Here is a 15,598-nt window from a genome sequence, read left to right on the forward strand (position 1 = left end):
GCTTTCATCTCCAGTAGGGTGGACTATTGTAATGGTCTTCTCACCGGCCTTCCCAAAAAGACCATTAGACAGCTGCAGCTCATACAGGACGCTGAGCAGAACCAGAACATATGACCATATCACACCAGTCCTCAGGTCTTTACACTGGCTTCCAGTTACATTTAGAATAGATTATAAAGTATTATTACTTGTATATAAATCACTCAATGACCTAGGACCTCAATACATTGCAGATATGCTGATTAAATACAAACCCAACAGATCACTCAGATCATCAGGATCAAGTCAGTTAGAAATACCAAGGGTTCACTCAAAGCAAGGAGATTCTGCTTTTAGCTCTTATGCCAGCCGCAGCTGAACCAGCTTCCTGAACAGATCTGATGTGCTCCAACAGCAGCCACTTTCAAATCCAGACTCAAAAGATGAGTACTCCCTCTGGTGCGAGGAAGACCCGTTTAGATCTGGTCTGACGGGTAAAACATCTAGAGAACGCCCTCAAGTTAGGCCAAGAAGATTTGTCTGTAAGTGTACGGTCTAAACGCACAGTTACCTGACAAATATTTTTAAAGTAAACCTGACTCTCCATTTTCTTCCACCCCAGATAGGGGTTTTCATCTTTATTTTTTATTTCTTTCCATTCCTATTATAACTGTTTTAATTCACTTACGAATATTTTCATTTCATTTCTGTGTAAAGCACTTTGAATTGCCACTGTGTATGAAATGTGCTATACAAAAAAACTTGCCTTGCCTTGCCTTGTGTAGCGTCTGGAGTCGCTCTTGACATGAGATCAAAGTGGTGGGTCGTTCGAGAAACACCAGAGATGCAGATCTTTTGCACAGCTCTGCCTATGAATTAGTATTAGCATATAAATGAGTGTAGTGGTGCCAGTTGAGGCTGGCCAAATGGCCGCACTTTCACCCTTACGACCAGCAGAGACAACGCAGGCAGTGCCGTTATCACCTTGTGAGGAACTTCAAATAGATTCCTATCACACACACAGACAGACACACACACACACACACACAGACACACACACACACACAAGTATTCCTCTTCATATTAGCCTTTAATTTAACCATCCCAGAAATATGTGATGACCCTTGTGTTATATGTATGTTGACCACAAAGTATATATTTGTATGTGTGTGTGATGTTAATCCTAAATGCTCAAAATGGCTCTGTAAAAGAGATACACTGTCTTTCATGCATTTAAACACAGGCATGTTTGATGTCTAAAGGTTTCTCTTTCTTTGTCCCAGTCAGTGGTGCAAAGTAGATGATTATGAGATGTACCTTTTAGTAGGTTTAGCCCTTTTTGAGCGAAACTTTACTAATTCTGGCTCCCGGCAAGAACATTCCATTGAGTAATAAAGTCAGAACAAAGAAACTCTCTCCCGCCTGAAATTCACACCAACGATTGGTTGCCGCCGGGAAAGTGGGCGTAGTTTAATGGATCTCAAAAGACAGTAACACAAGCATATCGGTGCTCAGTCATCTTGCAAGAACCCCGGACGAGACAAATTTCCTTTTCCTCCCATCTCATCAGCGCGGCTCGCGGGTTTTCGACCTGCGAGCCGGCGCGGTCCAGCCAAGCTGATGTTTCCTTTGAAGATCGACGCGCTCCGCGGCGCAGTCAGCGGACGCACTTAGCTGGACGAGATGAATTTCCCTTCCAAGACGACACCTTTAAAAATCCCGCGGACCAACGAAGCTCTTGAAGAACCAAACGGAGAGAACGCTTCATCGCGCAAACTCTCTGAGAAACGCCAACGCACGCATCTTGCTTTACACAACACCAAGAAACCATGCAAGTATCAATTCTACCGAAATTTAGATGCGTTTTAAAGATTGTACCCCTGTTTAAGGTGATATTTCTTGCTGGCTCCAATGGTTTTGTCTGGGAAGGTGTCGGATCGGACACGATCTTACCCTCCTTCCTTTCCTTTCCCTTCCCCTCATCCTCCTCTTTACTTTCCACTATTCTGTAAATACATGTATTCTTTATGTAGTCATATGTAATCGTAGTATTAATCTTTATTAAAACCATGATATTCACGTTTTGATTGTCATTGTTTGCTCACGGAACACGAGTCCCTTTAATGTCAGATCTAAGCTACGAGCTCTTATAAGCATCGTTGAATGCTTTAATTAATACCATAACTCGGAAAGTTTGTCCTTTGTGGCCAGAGGGACAAACTTCCCGAAAATTGGGTTGGAAGAATAGACCTGGTGAGTGGATAAGGAATCTCCGCTCGTCCTTTAAACGGAACGGAGAGGAATTTTGAATCAACTCCCTTGAGGTTATTCTGTGATTATTTAATATAGATATATCTGTAGTTAATTACAATAAATTATTGTTAACCATATATATATATATATTATATTGCATAAATACCGAGGTGAGGTATTCCCATCTTGGAGATTGGTGATTAGATTATAACCCGTTATGATTAATCATAAATCCCTAAATATTAATACCCACAATTCCCTATTGAGCTAATTTTTGATTTAAATATAATATGTAACCCTAAAACCCTACATATTTTTGGTGGAGAATATTTCGAGCACGTTCTAAACTCTGTTTTGTGAGCAACTTTGTCAATTTTATCCGTATATCATTTGTGTTAATTGTTGTCTTATATGCGCGCTTCAGTGAGACAAGTCGCAATCGCGAACTCACGTATCTGTAACTGAAAAGCCCAAAGCTCATTTCAGTTAGTCCTATGTTAACAGCGTCTATTTTTGTCAAACATTTTGGTCACTGTTAATTGTTAAAAAGAAACTGCAGTTCATAATATTAAAACTGTCTCTGTAAAGGGAAATAAACTTCTTTTGCAGAACATTTTAATATTATCAATTCCACCTGTTAGAACGAAGAAATCTTCTTTCAGCGTGATGCCACCTGTGCGTGATGCCACCTGAGCGTGATGCCACCTGTTAGAACGAAGAAATCTTCTTTCATTGTGATGCCACCTGTGCGTGATGCCACCTGTGCGTGATGCCACCTGTTAGAACGAAGAAATCTTCTTTCAGCGTGATGACGATTTGAGCGTATTCCTCTTATTCGTTTTATAAAAGGCCTTATCAATCGCTAGCGATCTCACCCCCTTAGGTGGAGTTTTGGCATAGCTAACCAGAACGCACACCTTGCACAAATCAACCAGAAAAAAACTGCTGGCCAGTATCTGCTTGATGTGTGAATGGGAGTATTTTATTTTAACCTTGATCACGTTAAAATTTGTTGCAGAGAAAATGCTCTGTTCTACATTTGTGTATATATGCGGTAAATAAATCCGTCCACACACTCTGTGTTTCAAAATTGGCACAAAGGAAATTTGAAAACAAATTCTCTTCACACTTGTGATTGCAGTTAAATTGCTGCGTTAGGAAGCTGGACCCTCCCCATTGTCGGACGCTCAAGCTTCATAATCACCTAATTTTGGGTAGTGTAATACCTCCGAGTAACACAAGGGGGCAGCCCGCTAGGTGTGCTGCACCTCTCAAATTACCCACGCTTGACTCCACTACGCCATCTTGTGGACGTCTGCAGATGTTTGCCTTATTAAACTCTCTCAAGCGAACTGTCGTTATTTTATTTGTTTACTATTATAATTATTTTCATTTATTTCCCGTTATTGCTATTGTTTGGTATCATTCAATCTTTCGGGTTCAATGACTTCTCACACTTATTTAAATTTGGTTTAAACAAAGTTTGAATTTGAATTTAAATTAAGTTCTCCTTTCAGCCAGTGATGCTACCTAAGGGGAATGGGCCCCTTTTGTGACATCTCCTGCTAAGTCAGTTTCCCTTTCTTTCTCATTGTTTCAATTGGAGTTATTTTTGCCTGTCTGTTCTTTTCTTTCCTTTTTATTGTTATTTGTTTATCAATTGGTTTCTTCCATTTCATACCAGTCTGATACCCTGCACTTATTTAAATTCTGGTTTAAGCAAGTTTGAACCTGAATTTAAATTAAGCCTTCTCTTTTCAGCCTGCGACAGCCACTTATCAGTAGCACGCCCCCTGTTGGGCACTCTCATAAGTTGGCTCTCCTCTCTCTCTTCTCCTTTGGCTCCATTTCTGAATAGATTAATTTAATTAATTCTATTTCTCCCTTTTTCAAGGTTGTTCTGATAATTACCAACATTATCATCATTTTATGTTTTAGTACTATTCATTGAATAGTCTTTTACCTCTCTCACTTTACAGAATTATTTGGATTTGGTTCAAACAAGTTTAAGCTAAGCTGATGTCACGTTTTCCTTGTTAGCCATTTATATATTTACAGGTAGTACCTCCCCTAGTGCTTGTGGTGAATTTCCGGTTGTCTTCTGGCTGGGTTCCGGTGAGTGGAGTCACCTGGCCTGCGTAACTGACACCGGTCGTGTGTGAATCGCAGACACCTGTCTCCGTACCATTGGCGGCGGCACGCAGCAGACTAAGCATTTCGGGCACTCCAGGGAGAAGTCAACGAGTCCAACTGAACCGCTCAAGGGCATCTTGGTTAATTGCTCTGATCCTCCGTTTGGACTCCAAAGGGATTTCAGAGGAAACCCAATTTCAACCCTTCAGTCTGGCCGTTGACCAAACTTACCTGAATGCTGCCCAGTCATGCTAAAAGTCACACGCTGTTTGAGTGGGCGCACCGTGGTACCAAGGGACGAGGATCTGGGAACACCGCGGTCGAGTGTCCAGGGACCGCCGGCGAGATTGACCTCACCATCGGTTCTCACCTGAAGCGACCCCGATTCACCCCAGGCATAGTAAGTTAAATAAGCCCATTCACTTATTGCAAGCCCTAGAATATACATATTCCCGGTCACTTAAGTGTTTGGCCACACCTTTCTTTTTTTTTGTAAGCCATAACTTTCCCCAAGGCTTTATAGCTCAACAGCGCCCCCTCACTCGTTGGCCCTGTCATAAACCCTAGCATTGGTATTAAGCTTAGAGCCTTCCCATATCTATCTCTTATGTTCTCATTCTGTTTTATTTCGTGCCTTCTTAGTATTCTTGGATATTTCGCCCTTTTCTTTTCTTTTCTACTCTACTATTCTGTTGTTTAGTTTCTTCCAGTTCACCTAAAGACAGAACCTATGAGAGCCATCAAGGAAAGCTGAATAATAGATTGACGATCAGGAGCCAGTGTCAGTAAATGACCCACTAGGCTACCGCACTGTCAAAATTGTTATTTAAATCCGGCACTCACCCACACAAATCGGCCCCACCTGGCCGCTCACGGCCAAGACAACAGGTGCACGGCCTAGATTCCACTAACTGTCTGCACCAGTTAGTCCAAAATTGCACACACAATTAAATAGTCACATATGGCTATAAGCACTACACCCTATACGGACTTGCATTGGCCTCTTTTGTGTTGTCTCTCTCTTGCCCACAGTAAGCGGTGTGTCCCGTTCATCCAGCCCCACCGCCGCTGGGATCACGTCGAGACCTGATCGAGCACCAGGACGACTGCGTTCCTGCCTAAAGCCACGGTGACCTGCAGCCCCTGAGCCAAGAACGGCAGCGTTGAAGCTCCATGCCGAGGAGGCCCGTAGGAACCAGGACCACGCGCAGAGTCGATTAGATCAGCTACTCCTCGAGACCCAGGACCGACGCGGACGGAAGGACGGAACGGACCTACAACTTCGGGAGGAAGTTGAGAGACTCCAAAATGCCCCGGCAGAACTTCGTGTAGAGACAAGCACAGAGAGCAGTTGGAGAAAGAATCCGAAGAGGAACCAAAAGAAAAACTCCAACGAGGTGAAGCTCTCCTAACAAGAGCAAAGATTGAACTGAAAGAAAGAAACAGCAAGGCCAAAGCTTGTGAAACCCACTTGCAAACGCCCATGCCAAGGTCCAAGATTTGGTTCAAAAAAAAAAAAAAAAAAAAGGTGAAAGCCCACTGCCCAGGTTGTCACCAGCCAGCAGCCACAAGGCCCCCACCAGCAGCAAAGGGGGTGGGAGCCAATCCAGAGAATCATGCTCAGGCACATCATGGCTTCCCAAGAACTCTACAAGCTGGCCAGAAACATCCCAACTTTCACCCCAAACCCTGCAGGGTATGAACTTTCACTTACAACATGAGACCGTAAAGCTGGACTACCAACAGCTACGGGACTGCCGACCAAAAAGACTGTTTCTGAAAAGACTGTGAGAAATCTAATGGTTTACCCTGTCTCTGATCACCGTTCAGAGCTGGCTCCAGGGGGCGCCCTGCAACAACGCAGTGACAGACTTTGTAACCGGCAAGACCGTTCCAAGCCAGCAGAGAGCAGCGCAACTGGCACGGTGCCCGTCTTAAGCACCTGTCCAAGCACTCTGAAAGACTCTGAGACAAGCCACGTCTGTCTAACCACCCAAAGGTGGAGCCGCGTGAGATGCCAGCCGACAGCCCAGAAATGGCAGCACCCCTAGCCCAAACAGCCAGCGGCGGAACGGCTCGCCCCAAACGAACCCAAGTCTGAGCACTCACTAGAGCCAGACGGTGCAGCTTCATCTGAGTCAGCAGAGATCCTGAGGATTCTGAAAGAACTTCTCGCAAGGGAGACAAGAAGGACAGGCCAGACAGCTTACGACTGTGACCAAGACCGGCACCCAACGTCCTTCCTGACTGCTCTCCGACGGAACCGAGCACCGCACAAACCACAGTCCAAAGATCCAGAGACTTCATCACCAAATGACAGCGTCGCTCAACTCCCTTAGCTGACAGCTGCACTTCCTGAACAATCGAACTCTGAAATCCCAAAATGTGAGTTGAATGTGCAGTCATACAGCCAAAATGAGATCCAACTTGTACAGATAGCTCCCATCCAGCTAACGATGGGCCTAATGAGTCTGGTACACCCAGTGTACATCTAACCAATGGACACGTACCCCTTTCTCGTCGGCAAAGATCTGCTAGATCGTTTTCAGCCCCTACTAGACTTCAAACAGCTAAAGATTTGGGCTCAAGTACGAGAACCTCTGCCTCTCCAGCCACCCAGATCACCTGAGCCAGACTGTCAGGTCACAGAGGTCACGAGAAATCTTGCAACCCGCCGCGAGAACACTGTCTCAGCACCAGAGCAAAGTTCAAGCTCGCTACTCTGCACTTTTCAACTCACCATAGACTCTGACTTTCACTGCCCCAAGGTCATGACTGACCTCCAGCTGAATGATGTAACAACTACAGACATCATACTCTCACTATGGGCAGACAACTCAGCCATCAGTCTAGCACTGTTCAAAGCCCTCATGAAAGACACATCCAACCTTCCATCTGCAAGCAAGTGCACCCACTGCCCGTTGGACTCCTGCCTAACAACCATGGTAACTGTCAAGGGCACCTGCATTTTGAACTTGAAATGGAACGATCAGTGCCTCACACACCACATCCTGGTCCTTCAAGATCCACTGCATAACGTCTACATAGAAGCAGACCCCTTGATCCGCCTCAAGGCTCATGTGGACTTTACCAATGAGGTAGTGTGAGCCCCACTGACATCACAGCCCCCTGTGGTTCCTGCCAAGCCTGAAAACCTCCTGCCAGGCCAGACCATCCCAAGAGTCTGTACTTTAATCAACGAACAGGATACTGCAGCACCAGCTGTCTTTCACCTTCTGCAACCGACAGCGTACTTTCACCAGGTGCCCAATCGGCTATGCCAACTCACCAGCCGAGTTTAACATCTTCCGAAACGAAGCATGCCCAACACCTGTTCGACGCGTGTGATGACATCACAAGAACACACGACATGACTGTCCACCGGGAAAAGGTGACAGGACACTCAAGGCAACCCGGCCTTGACAAAGACTTGAATGACCAAACTGATTCCCTGGCCAAGACTGGCACACTTCACGGCAATCCATGGTCACCTCCCACCCACACAACCACCCGTGATGGCGCTGTGATAACCCGCAGCAAACTGACTATTCCTGCGACGATTCCAACATCACAGCCGCTTACGCTGGCTCTACAATTTCCATAAATGACACAGCTGACATGCAAGCCTCTGACACTGCCATAAAAGCTATGAGTAACCACCTCTCAGACCCCTCCAACCACCCTGTCACGATGTCTGACTTCACCGCTACCACAGGCCTCAGACGACCGCATGACGGCAAACACATGCTGCGTGAGAAAACAAACATTCTGGGGTATGCCTCTGACGCCCTCACAGCGCTAAAGCTTGTGATGCCACAGTGTCAAAAGGGGGGTAATGCTAAATGTATGCCCACAACGCACCATGTGCCGGACACCACGGTACCAGAGCCACAAGACACAGAAGCAAGTGAAATATTGGCCTGGCATGCAGCAAGTCGTGTCAGAGTATGTCAGAGAAGTGTCTGGTTTGCTGACAATCCTAACCGGCAAACCCAAACCCCAGAGCCCCTGCAACGCAGAAGAGTCACAATCCCGTGGTCATACCTTCAAATGGACTGGGCGGGATCCCTTCCCAGATCGACGAGGGACCACAAGTACTTCCTCACAGTTGTATGCCAGTTCTCCAAGTGAGTAGAATGTCTTTGAGCACCCAACGACACCAAGTTGAATGAACCAATTGAGCTGGGGCCAGCATGCTGAGAAAGTATGTGTCTGCCAACCAGAAAGACTGGGATGTGAAACGTCCATTGGTGCTCATGACCATCAGAGCCACCCCGCATGAATCAACTCATGTGTCTACTTTGGAACTTGTGACTGGGTGTCAGACGACCCTGCTGCATCAAACAAGAGACTCTAGTTTTGTCAGAACTTACACTGCTCACCAGCACATTGACAAACTACACCTGAAGTGGCTCAGACAGCTGTTGAACCATGAGAGCAGCTGGACAGATCAAACACATGCAGAACTGTCACTATGGCAAACGCCAAGTACCAGACAAGCCACTGGGCGGAGCCACGGAAGACAGCGCGTCCACCCTGCGCACACCACAGGATGTCCCACAGCCGTCGACGACAACGCCCTCTGCCAAACCCTTCACGCAGCTGTCAAGCGGAGGCGGCACAAGGACAGCTGGACACTACTATCTCAGGGTCACAGGAGCTGCTGACACCAGCAAAATAGCCCCTGAACAGGACTCACCAGATGAGGACTGCAAAGGACAAGCTTCCAACTCCTTGCCACACACAGCTCAGGCAAGCTCACAACAGCACGGCTACAAGAAGCAGAGCAGAACTCCGATCCTTCGGACTTCTCGTGACTGAGAGGCTAACAACTACCTGCTTCCCTCCTGTCACCAGCACTAGGTCAGTCTGAAACCCTCTTCAGGCCACATAGACCCCTTACCACTTCCTGAGACCACAAGCAGAAACCTGCGCCACACAGACGGACTTCAGGATGACAGGTGACGCACCGTCATGGCACCTGCTGCCTCGACACCTGTTGCACAAGGTCAGAGACCTGAACTTGGCTGCTGCCTGCCTTATCTGCCGTGGAGTGACCATTACTCCAGGAGACACAAACGACCAGAGTGTGTGGATTCACGTACCAAAGGGTACCATCCTCCACCTTGATGATCTGGCATCGTAATACCTCCCAAGTGAAGAGTACTGGTCAGAGCTGGAAACCCCATCCTTCTTCAAGAATCACAACTTCACTCTAGATCCAGAACTGGAACTAAAGATTAAGAAAGGGGGTCCTAGCCAATTGACATCACTCTCATCGACACAGCTCTTTACCTTGCTACAGCATCATGCCACACCCTGACACTGGGCCTGGCTTTCATCCTAGTCAAGAGGGTCCACGAGATGCGAGAGTCCATGACCAAGAACACAGCCTCTCTCCTCCTGGGATTCAAACGAAACCCACGGAAGGGAGGTACCAAGACAGAGACAAGGCCAAACCTCATCAGGATGGACCCTCAGCCTGAGGAACCAAAGGCTTGGAACGATTAGAAACCACCTGCCACTCGACCACCATGATCCACCTGCCATCTGACCATCATGATCCCACTCGACTACCATCCGATCAAAACGACAACTGTCATCCGACGAGGTCAACCGGACGTCGTCACATGACAAAGGGGGACTGTAGCGTCTGGAGTCGCTCTTGACATGAGATCAAAGTGGTGGGTCGTTCGAGAAACACCAGAGATGCAGATCTTTTGCACAGCTCTGCCTATGAATTAGTATTAGCATATAAATGAGTGTAGTGGTGCCAGTTGAGGCTGGCCAAATGGCCGCACTTTCACCCTTACGACCAGCAGAGACAACGCAGGCAGTGCCGTTATCACCTTGTGAGGAACTTCAAATAGATTCCTATCACACACACAGACAGACACACACACACACACACACAGACACACACACACACACAAGTATTCCTCTTCATATTAGCCTTTAATTTAACCATCCCAGAAATATGTGATGACCCTTGTGTTATATGTATGTTGACCACAAAGTATATATTTGTATGTGTGTGTGATGTTAATCCTAAATGCTCAAAATGGCTCTGTAAAAGAGATACACTGTCTTTCATGCATTTAAACACAGGCATGTTTGATGTCTAAAGGTTTCTCTTTCTTTGTCCCAGTCAGTGGTGCAAAGTAGATGATTATGAGATGTACCTTTTAGTAGGTTTAGCCCTTTTTGAGCGAAACTTTACTAATTCTGGCTCCCGGCAAGAACATTCCATTGAGTAATAAAGTCAGAACAAAGAAACTCTCTCCCGCCTGAAATTCACACCAACGATTGGTTGCCGCCGGGAAAGTGGGCGTAGTTTAATGGATCTCAAAAGACAGTAACACAAGCATATCGGTGCTCAGTCATCTTGCAAGAACCCCGGACGAGACAAATTTCCTTTTCCTCCCATCTCATCAGCGCGGCTCGCGGGTTTTCGACCTGCGAGCCGGCGCGGTCCAGCCAAGCTGATGTTTCCTTTGAAGATCGACGCGCTCCGCGGCGCAGTCAGCGGACGCACTTAGCTGGACGAGATGAATTTCCCTTCCAAGACGACACCTTTAAAAATCCCGCGGACCAACGAAGCTCTTGAAGAACCAAACGGAGAGAACGCTTCATCGCGCAAACTCTCTGAGAAACGCCAACGCACGCATCTTGCTTTACACAACACCAAGAAACCATGCAAGTATCAATTCTACCGAAATTTAGATGCGTTTTAAAGATTGTACCCCTGTTTAAGGTGATATTTCTTGCTGGCTCCAATGGTTTTGTCTGGGAAGGTGTCGGATCGGACACGATCTTACCCTCCTTCCTTTCCTTTCCCTTCCCCTCATCCTCCTCTTTACTTTCCACTATTCTGTAAATACATGTATTCTTTATGTAGTCATATGTAATCGTAGTATTAATCTTTATTAAAACCATGATATTCACGTTTTGATTGTCATTGTTTGCTCACGGAACACGAGTCCCTTTAATGTCAGATCTAAGCTACGAGCTCTTATAAGCATCGTTGAATGCTTTAATTAATACCATAACTCGGAAAGTTTGTCCTTTGTGGCCAGAGGGACAAACTTCCCGAAAATTGGGTTGGAAGAATAGACCTGGTGAGTGGATAAGGAATCTCCGCTCGTCCTTTAAACGGAACGGAGAGGAATTTTGAATCAACTCCCTTGAGGTTATTCTGTGATTATTTAATATAGATATATCTGTAGTTAATTACAATAAATTATTGTTAACCATATATATATATATATTATATTGCATAAATACCGAGGTGAGGTATTCCCATCTTGGAGATTGGTGATTAGATTATAACCCGTTATGATTAATCATAAATCCCTAAATATTAATACCCACAATTCCCTATTGAGCTAATTTTTGATTTAAATATAATATGTAACCCTAAAACCCTACACTTGCCTTGACGGATAGATCTGTAGAGATAGCCCTGGGGGTTCAGTCCATGAAGATTTTTCTGTAAGGGTAATGTTTAAATGCACAGTTACCTGACAAATATTTTTTACGTAAACCTGACTCTCCATTTTCATCCACTTCAGATAGGGGTTATACTATATATAAATATTTTATTTTATTCACTACGAATATTTGAATTCTATTTCTGTGTAAAGCACTTAGAATTGCCACTGTGTTTGAAATGTGCTATACAAATAAACTTGCCTTGCCTTGCCTAATGCTAGTTACCATTTCAGCACGTCTACAAGCAAAGCTGAATGCACCAAACATCTACCCAAGGTACTTTGGGCAAGCTCCAGTAGCAAAACTGAGAATTAATCTTTTTATTTGTCTTCAACATGACAAATCTGACCAATTGGAATCAAGAAACATCACATGCATATAATCTTGAGAACCAATGGAATCTGCCAGTTGCATAAACTCTCACTCGTGCAAGTCTGGAGAATCATGACTGCTAATGAAGAGGGAGGGATTATCGTTAATTAGCCAAAATCTGTAGAGTACAAAAAGACCAAAGAGCAGCATCTCAACAGTGTGACTAGCTGTTGAACAATGGCAGGAAGTTGGTGTGCTGGTCAGTGGCTGGCACTTTGTGTGTGGTTTTGTGCTTTCTGTCATGCTGTTCCACAGTGGAATTATCCGGCCAAGAAGTCTCAAACTCTGATATTACAGCAAACTGACCAGCGGCTTCAACAACAAGCTAGTCAACAGTTTTCTCCGCAGGTTCAACAAGCTAGTCAGCAGTCTCTTCCGTGGGGTCAACAGCAAGCTAGTCAGCAGTCTCCTCCGTGGGGTCAACAGCAAGCTAGTCAGCAGTCTCCTCCGTGGGGTCAACAGCAAGCTAGTCAGCAGTCTCCTCCGTGGGGTCAACAGCAAGCTAGTCAGCAGTCTCCTCCGTGGGGTCAACAGCAAGCTAGTCAGCAGTCTCCTCCGTGGGGTCAACAGCAAGCTAGTCAGCAGTCTCCTCCGTGGGGTCAACAGCAAGCTAGTCAGCAGTCTCCTCCGTGGGGTCAACAGCAAGCTAGTCAGCAGTCTCCTCCGTGGGGTCAACAGCAAGCTAGTCAGCAGGTTCAAGCTAGTCAGCAGTCTCCTCCGTGGGGTCAACAGCAAGCTAGTCAGCAGGTTCAAGCTAGTCAGCAGTCTCCTCCGTGGGGTCAACAGCAAGCTAGTCAGCAGGTTCAAGCTAGTCAGCAGTCTCCTCCGTGGGGTCAACAGCAAGCTAGTCAGCAGTCTCCTCCGTGGGGTCAACAGCAAGCTAGTCAGCAGGTTCAAGCTAGTCAGCAGTCTCCTCCGTGGGGTCAACAGCAAGCTAGTCAGCAGGTTCAAGCTAGTCAGCAGTCTCCTCCGTGGGGTCAACAGCAAGCTAGTCAGCAGGTTCAAGCTAGTCAGCAGTCTCCTCCGTGGGGTCAACAGCAAGCTAGTCAGCAGTCTCCTCCGTGGGGTCAACAGCAAGCTAGTCAGCAGTCTCCTCCGTGGGGTCAACAGCAAGCTAGTCAGCAGTCTCCTCCGTGGGGTCAACAGCAAGCTAGTCAGCAGTCTCCTCCGTGGGGTCAACAGCAAGCTAGTCAGCAGTCTCCTCCGTGGGGTCAACAGCAAGCTAGTCAGCAGGTTCAAGCTAGTCAGCAGTCTCCTCCGTGGGGTCAACAGCAAGCTAGTCAGCAGTCTCCTCCGTGGGGTCAACAGCAAGCTAGTCAGCAGTCTCCTCCGTGGGGTCAACAGCAAGCTAGTCAGCAGTCTCTTCCGTGGGGTCAACAGCAAGCTAGTCAGCAGTCTCCTCCGTGGGGTCAACAGCAAGCTAGTCAGCAGGTTCAAGCTAGTCAGCAGTCTCTTCCGTGGGTTAAACCGCGAGCTAGTCAGCAGTTTCCTCAGAAGGTTCAACAAGCTAGTCAGCAGTTTCCTCAGAAGGTTCAACAAGCTAGTAAGCAGTTTCCTCAGAAGGTTCAACAAGCTAGTAAGCAGTTTCCTCAGAAGGTTCAACAAGCTAGTAAGCAGTTTCCTCAGAAAGTTCAACAAGCTAGTCAGCAGTTTCCTCAGAAGGTTCAACAAGCTAGTAAGCAGTTTCCTCAGAAGGTTCAACAAGCTAGTAAGCAGTTTCCTCAGAAGGTTCAACAAGCTAGTCAGCAGTTTCCTCAGAAGGTTCAACAAGCTAGTCAGCAGTTTCCTCAGAAGGTACAACAAGCTAGTCAGCAGTTTCCTCAGAAGGTTCAACAAGCTAGTCAACAGGTTCAACAAGCTAGTCAACAGTTTCATCAAGCTAGTCAACAGTTTCCTCAGCTGGTTCACACTAAGCAGCCAGTGGCACAGGCAGAGCCTCTTGACAAATGTGCTGTAGCGGATTATGAGCAGATCCAATGTGGTCCACCTGGAATCAGTGGTGCTGAGTGTGAAGCCATCAACTGCTGCTTTAACGGACAGCAGTGTTACTATGGGAAGGCAGGTAAGAGTGTCGAGTCAATGTAAAGGTGTTCATGTTCAACTGATCCTCAGCAATAACCTGCTCTCGTTCCAGTGACTGTCCAGTGTATAAGAGATGGTCAGTTTGTGGTAGTGGTGGCTAGAGATGTTACTCTGCCTCGCTTGAGCCTGGATTCAGTCCGTCTCCTGGGTGGAAGCGACCCACCTTGCAGTCCTGTGGGATCCACACCTTCCTTTGCTATATACCAGTTCCCTGTCACTGCCTGTGGCACGAGCATGATGGTGAGTAGCTGCTTGTGGTTCTGCATGGCTTAAAATGGACTGGATGCCAACAGTTACTATTTGCAGGAGGACAGTGGATATGTGGTGTATGAAAACAGAATGACCTCCTCGTATGAAGTGGGTGTTGGACCACTTGGTTCCATCACAAGGGACAGCCATTTTGAGTAGGTGCTCTTACGCTTTAGCATGAATGTTAATCCTTGGCAAATGCTAAAAGCTCACTGTTTGTTGTCCAGGCTTCTCTTCCAGTGTAGGTACTCTGCTACTGCTGTGGAGGCTCTGGTTGTGGAGGTCAACACTGTTCCTGCACCTCCACCAGTAGCTGCTCCTGGACCCCTCAGGGTGGAGCTTAGACTGGCGAATGGTCAATGTGTCACCAAAGGCTGTGCAGAAGGCAAGTGTGCATAAGTATATTCTAAACTCCAGGTTACAGCAGTTTCTGGTTGAACGCCGGTGTTCTTCCTCAGGGGACGAGGCGTACACGTCCTACTACAGTGGTGCTGATTATCCGGTCACAAAAGTCCTGCGGGAGCCTGTGTATGTTGAGGTGCGCATTTTGGAGAGGACCGACCCCAACATTGTCCTAATGCTGGGACGTTGCTGGGCGACATCAACCCCCAGTCCACTCAGTCTACCCCAATGGGACCTTCTGGTCGACGGGTGAGTAAGGCCAGTCTTTATCCATCTAGTGTGCTGTAAGGCATCTCTGACTGCCTCTTTGTCTTTCAGATGCCCTTACCAGGATGACCGTTACCTGACCACATTGGTGGCTGGATCTTCTGGTCTTCAGTTCCCAACCCACTACAAGCGCTTTGTTGTGAAGATGTTCACATTTGTGGATCCAGCATCACTGGCTCCTCTGCAGGAAACCGTATGCTCCGCAGCCTTACCTGAACCCTTAATATTAGTCTTATAGTGATTTCTGTGGCTTAACCCTTTTCCCTCTCTGTTAGATCTTCATCCACTGTAGTACAGCGGTGTGCCATCCCTCTTCTGGCTCCTGTGAGCAAAGCTGCGCTAGGAAAAGTGAGTGCTTGCTGTAAACTGA

The 15,598-nt window shown here is 46.8% G+C and overlaps 1 protein-coding gene across 1 annotated transcript; it reads left to right on the top strand.

Annotated features, from left to right (window-relative positions):
• Positions 1–8,796: 8,796 nt before the first annotated feature.
• LOC307135595 (zona pellucida sperm-binding protein 4-like) lies at positions 8,797–15,593 on the top strand (the record flags this gene model as incomplete). Its single annotated transcript, XM_079832170.1, has 9 exons — positions 8,797–9,178; positions 9,671–9,861; positions 14,146–14,290; positions 14,363–14,550; positions 14,617–14,714; positions 14,787–14,950; positions 15,018–15,210; positions 15,280–15,421; positions 15,504–15,593. The coding sequence occupies 9 exons, from the start codon at positions 8,797–8,799 to the stop codon at positions 15,591–15,593; spliced, it is 1,593 nt and encodes a 530-aa protein (XP_079688296.1).
• Positions 15,594–15,598: the final 5 nt, after the last annotated feature.

The sequence above is a fragment of the Gobio gobio genome (assembly GCF_949357685.1).
Source record: "Gobio gobio genome assembly, chromosome: 12".
In the NCBI taxonomy this organism is placed as follows: Eukaryota; Metazoa; Chordata; class Actinopteri; order Cypriniformes; family Gobionidae; genus Gobio; species Gobio gobio.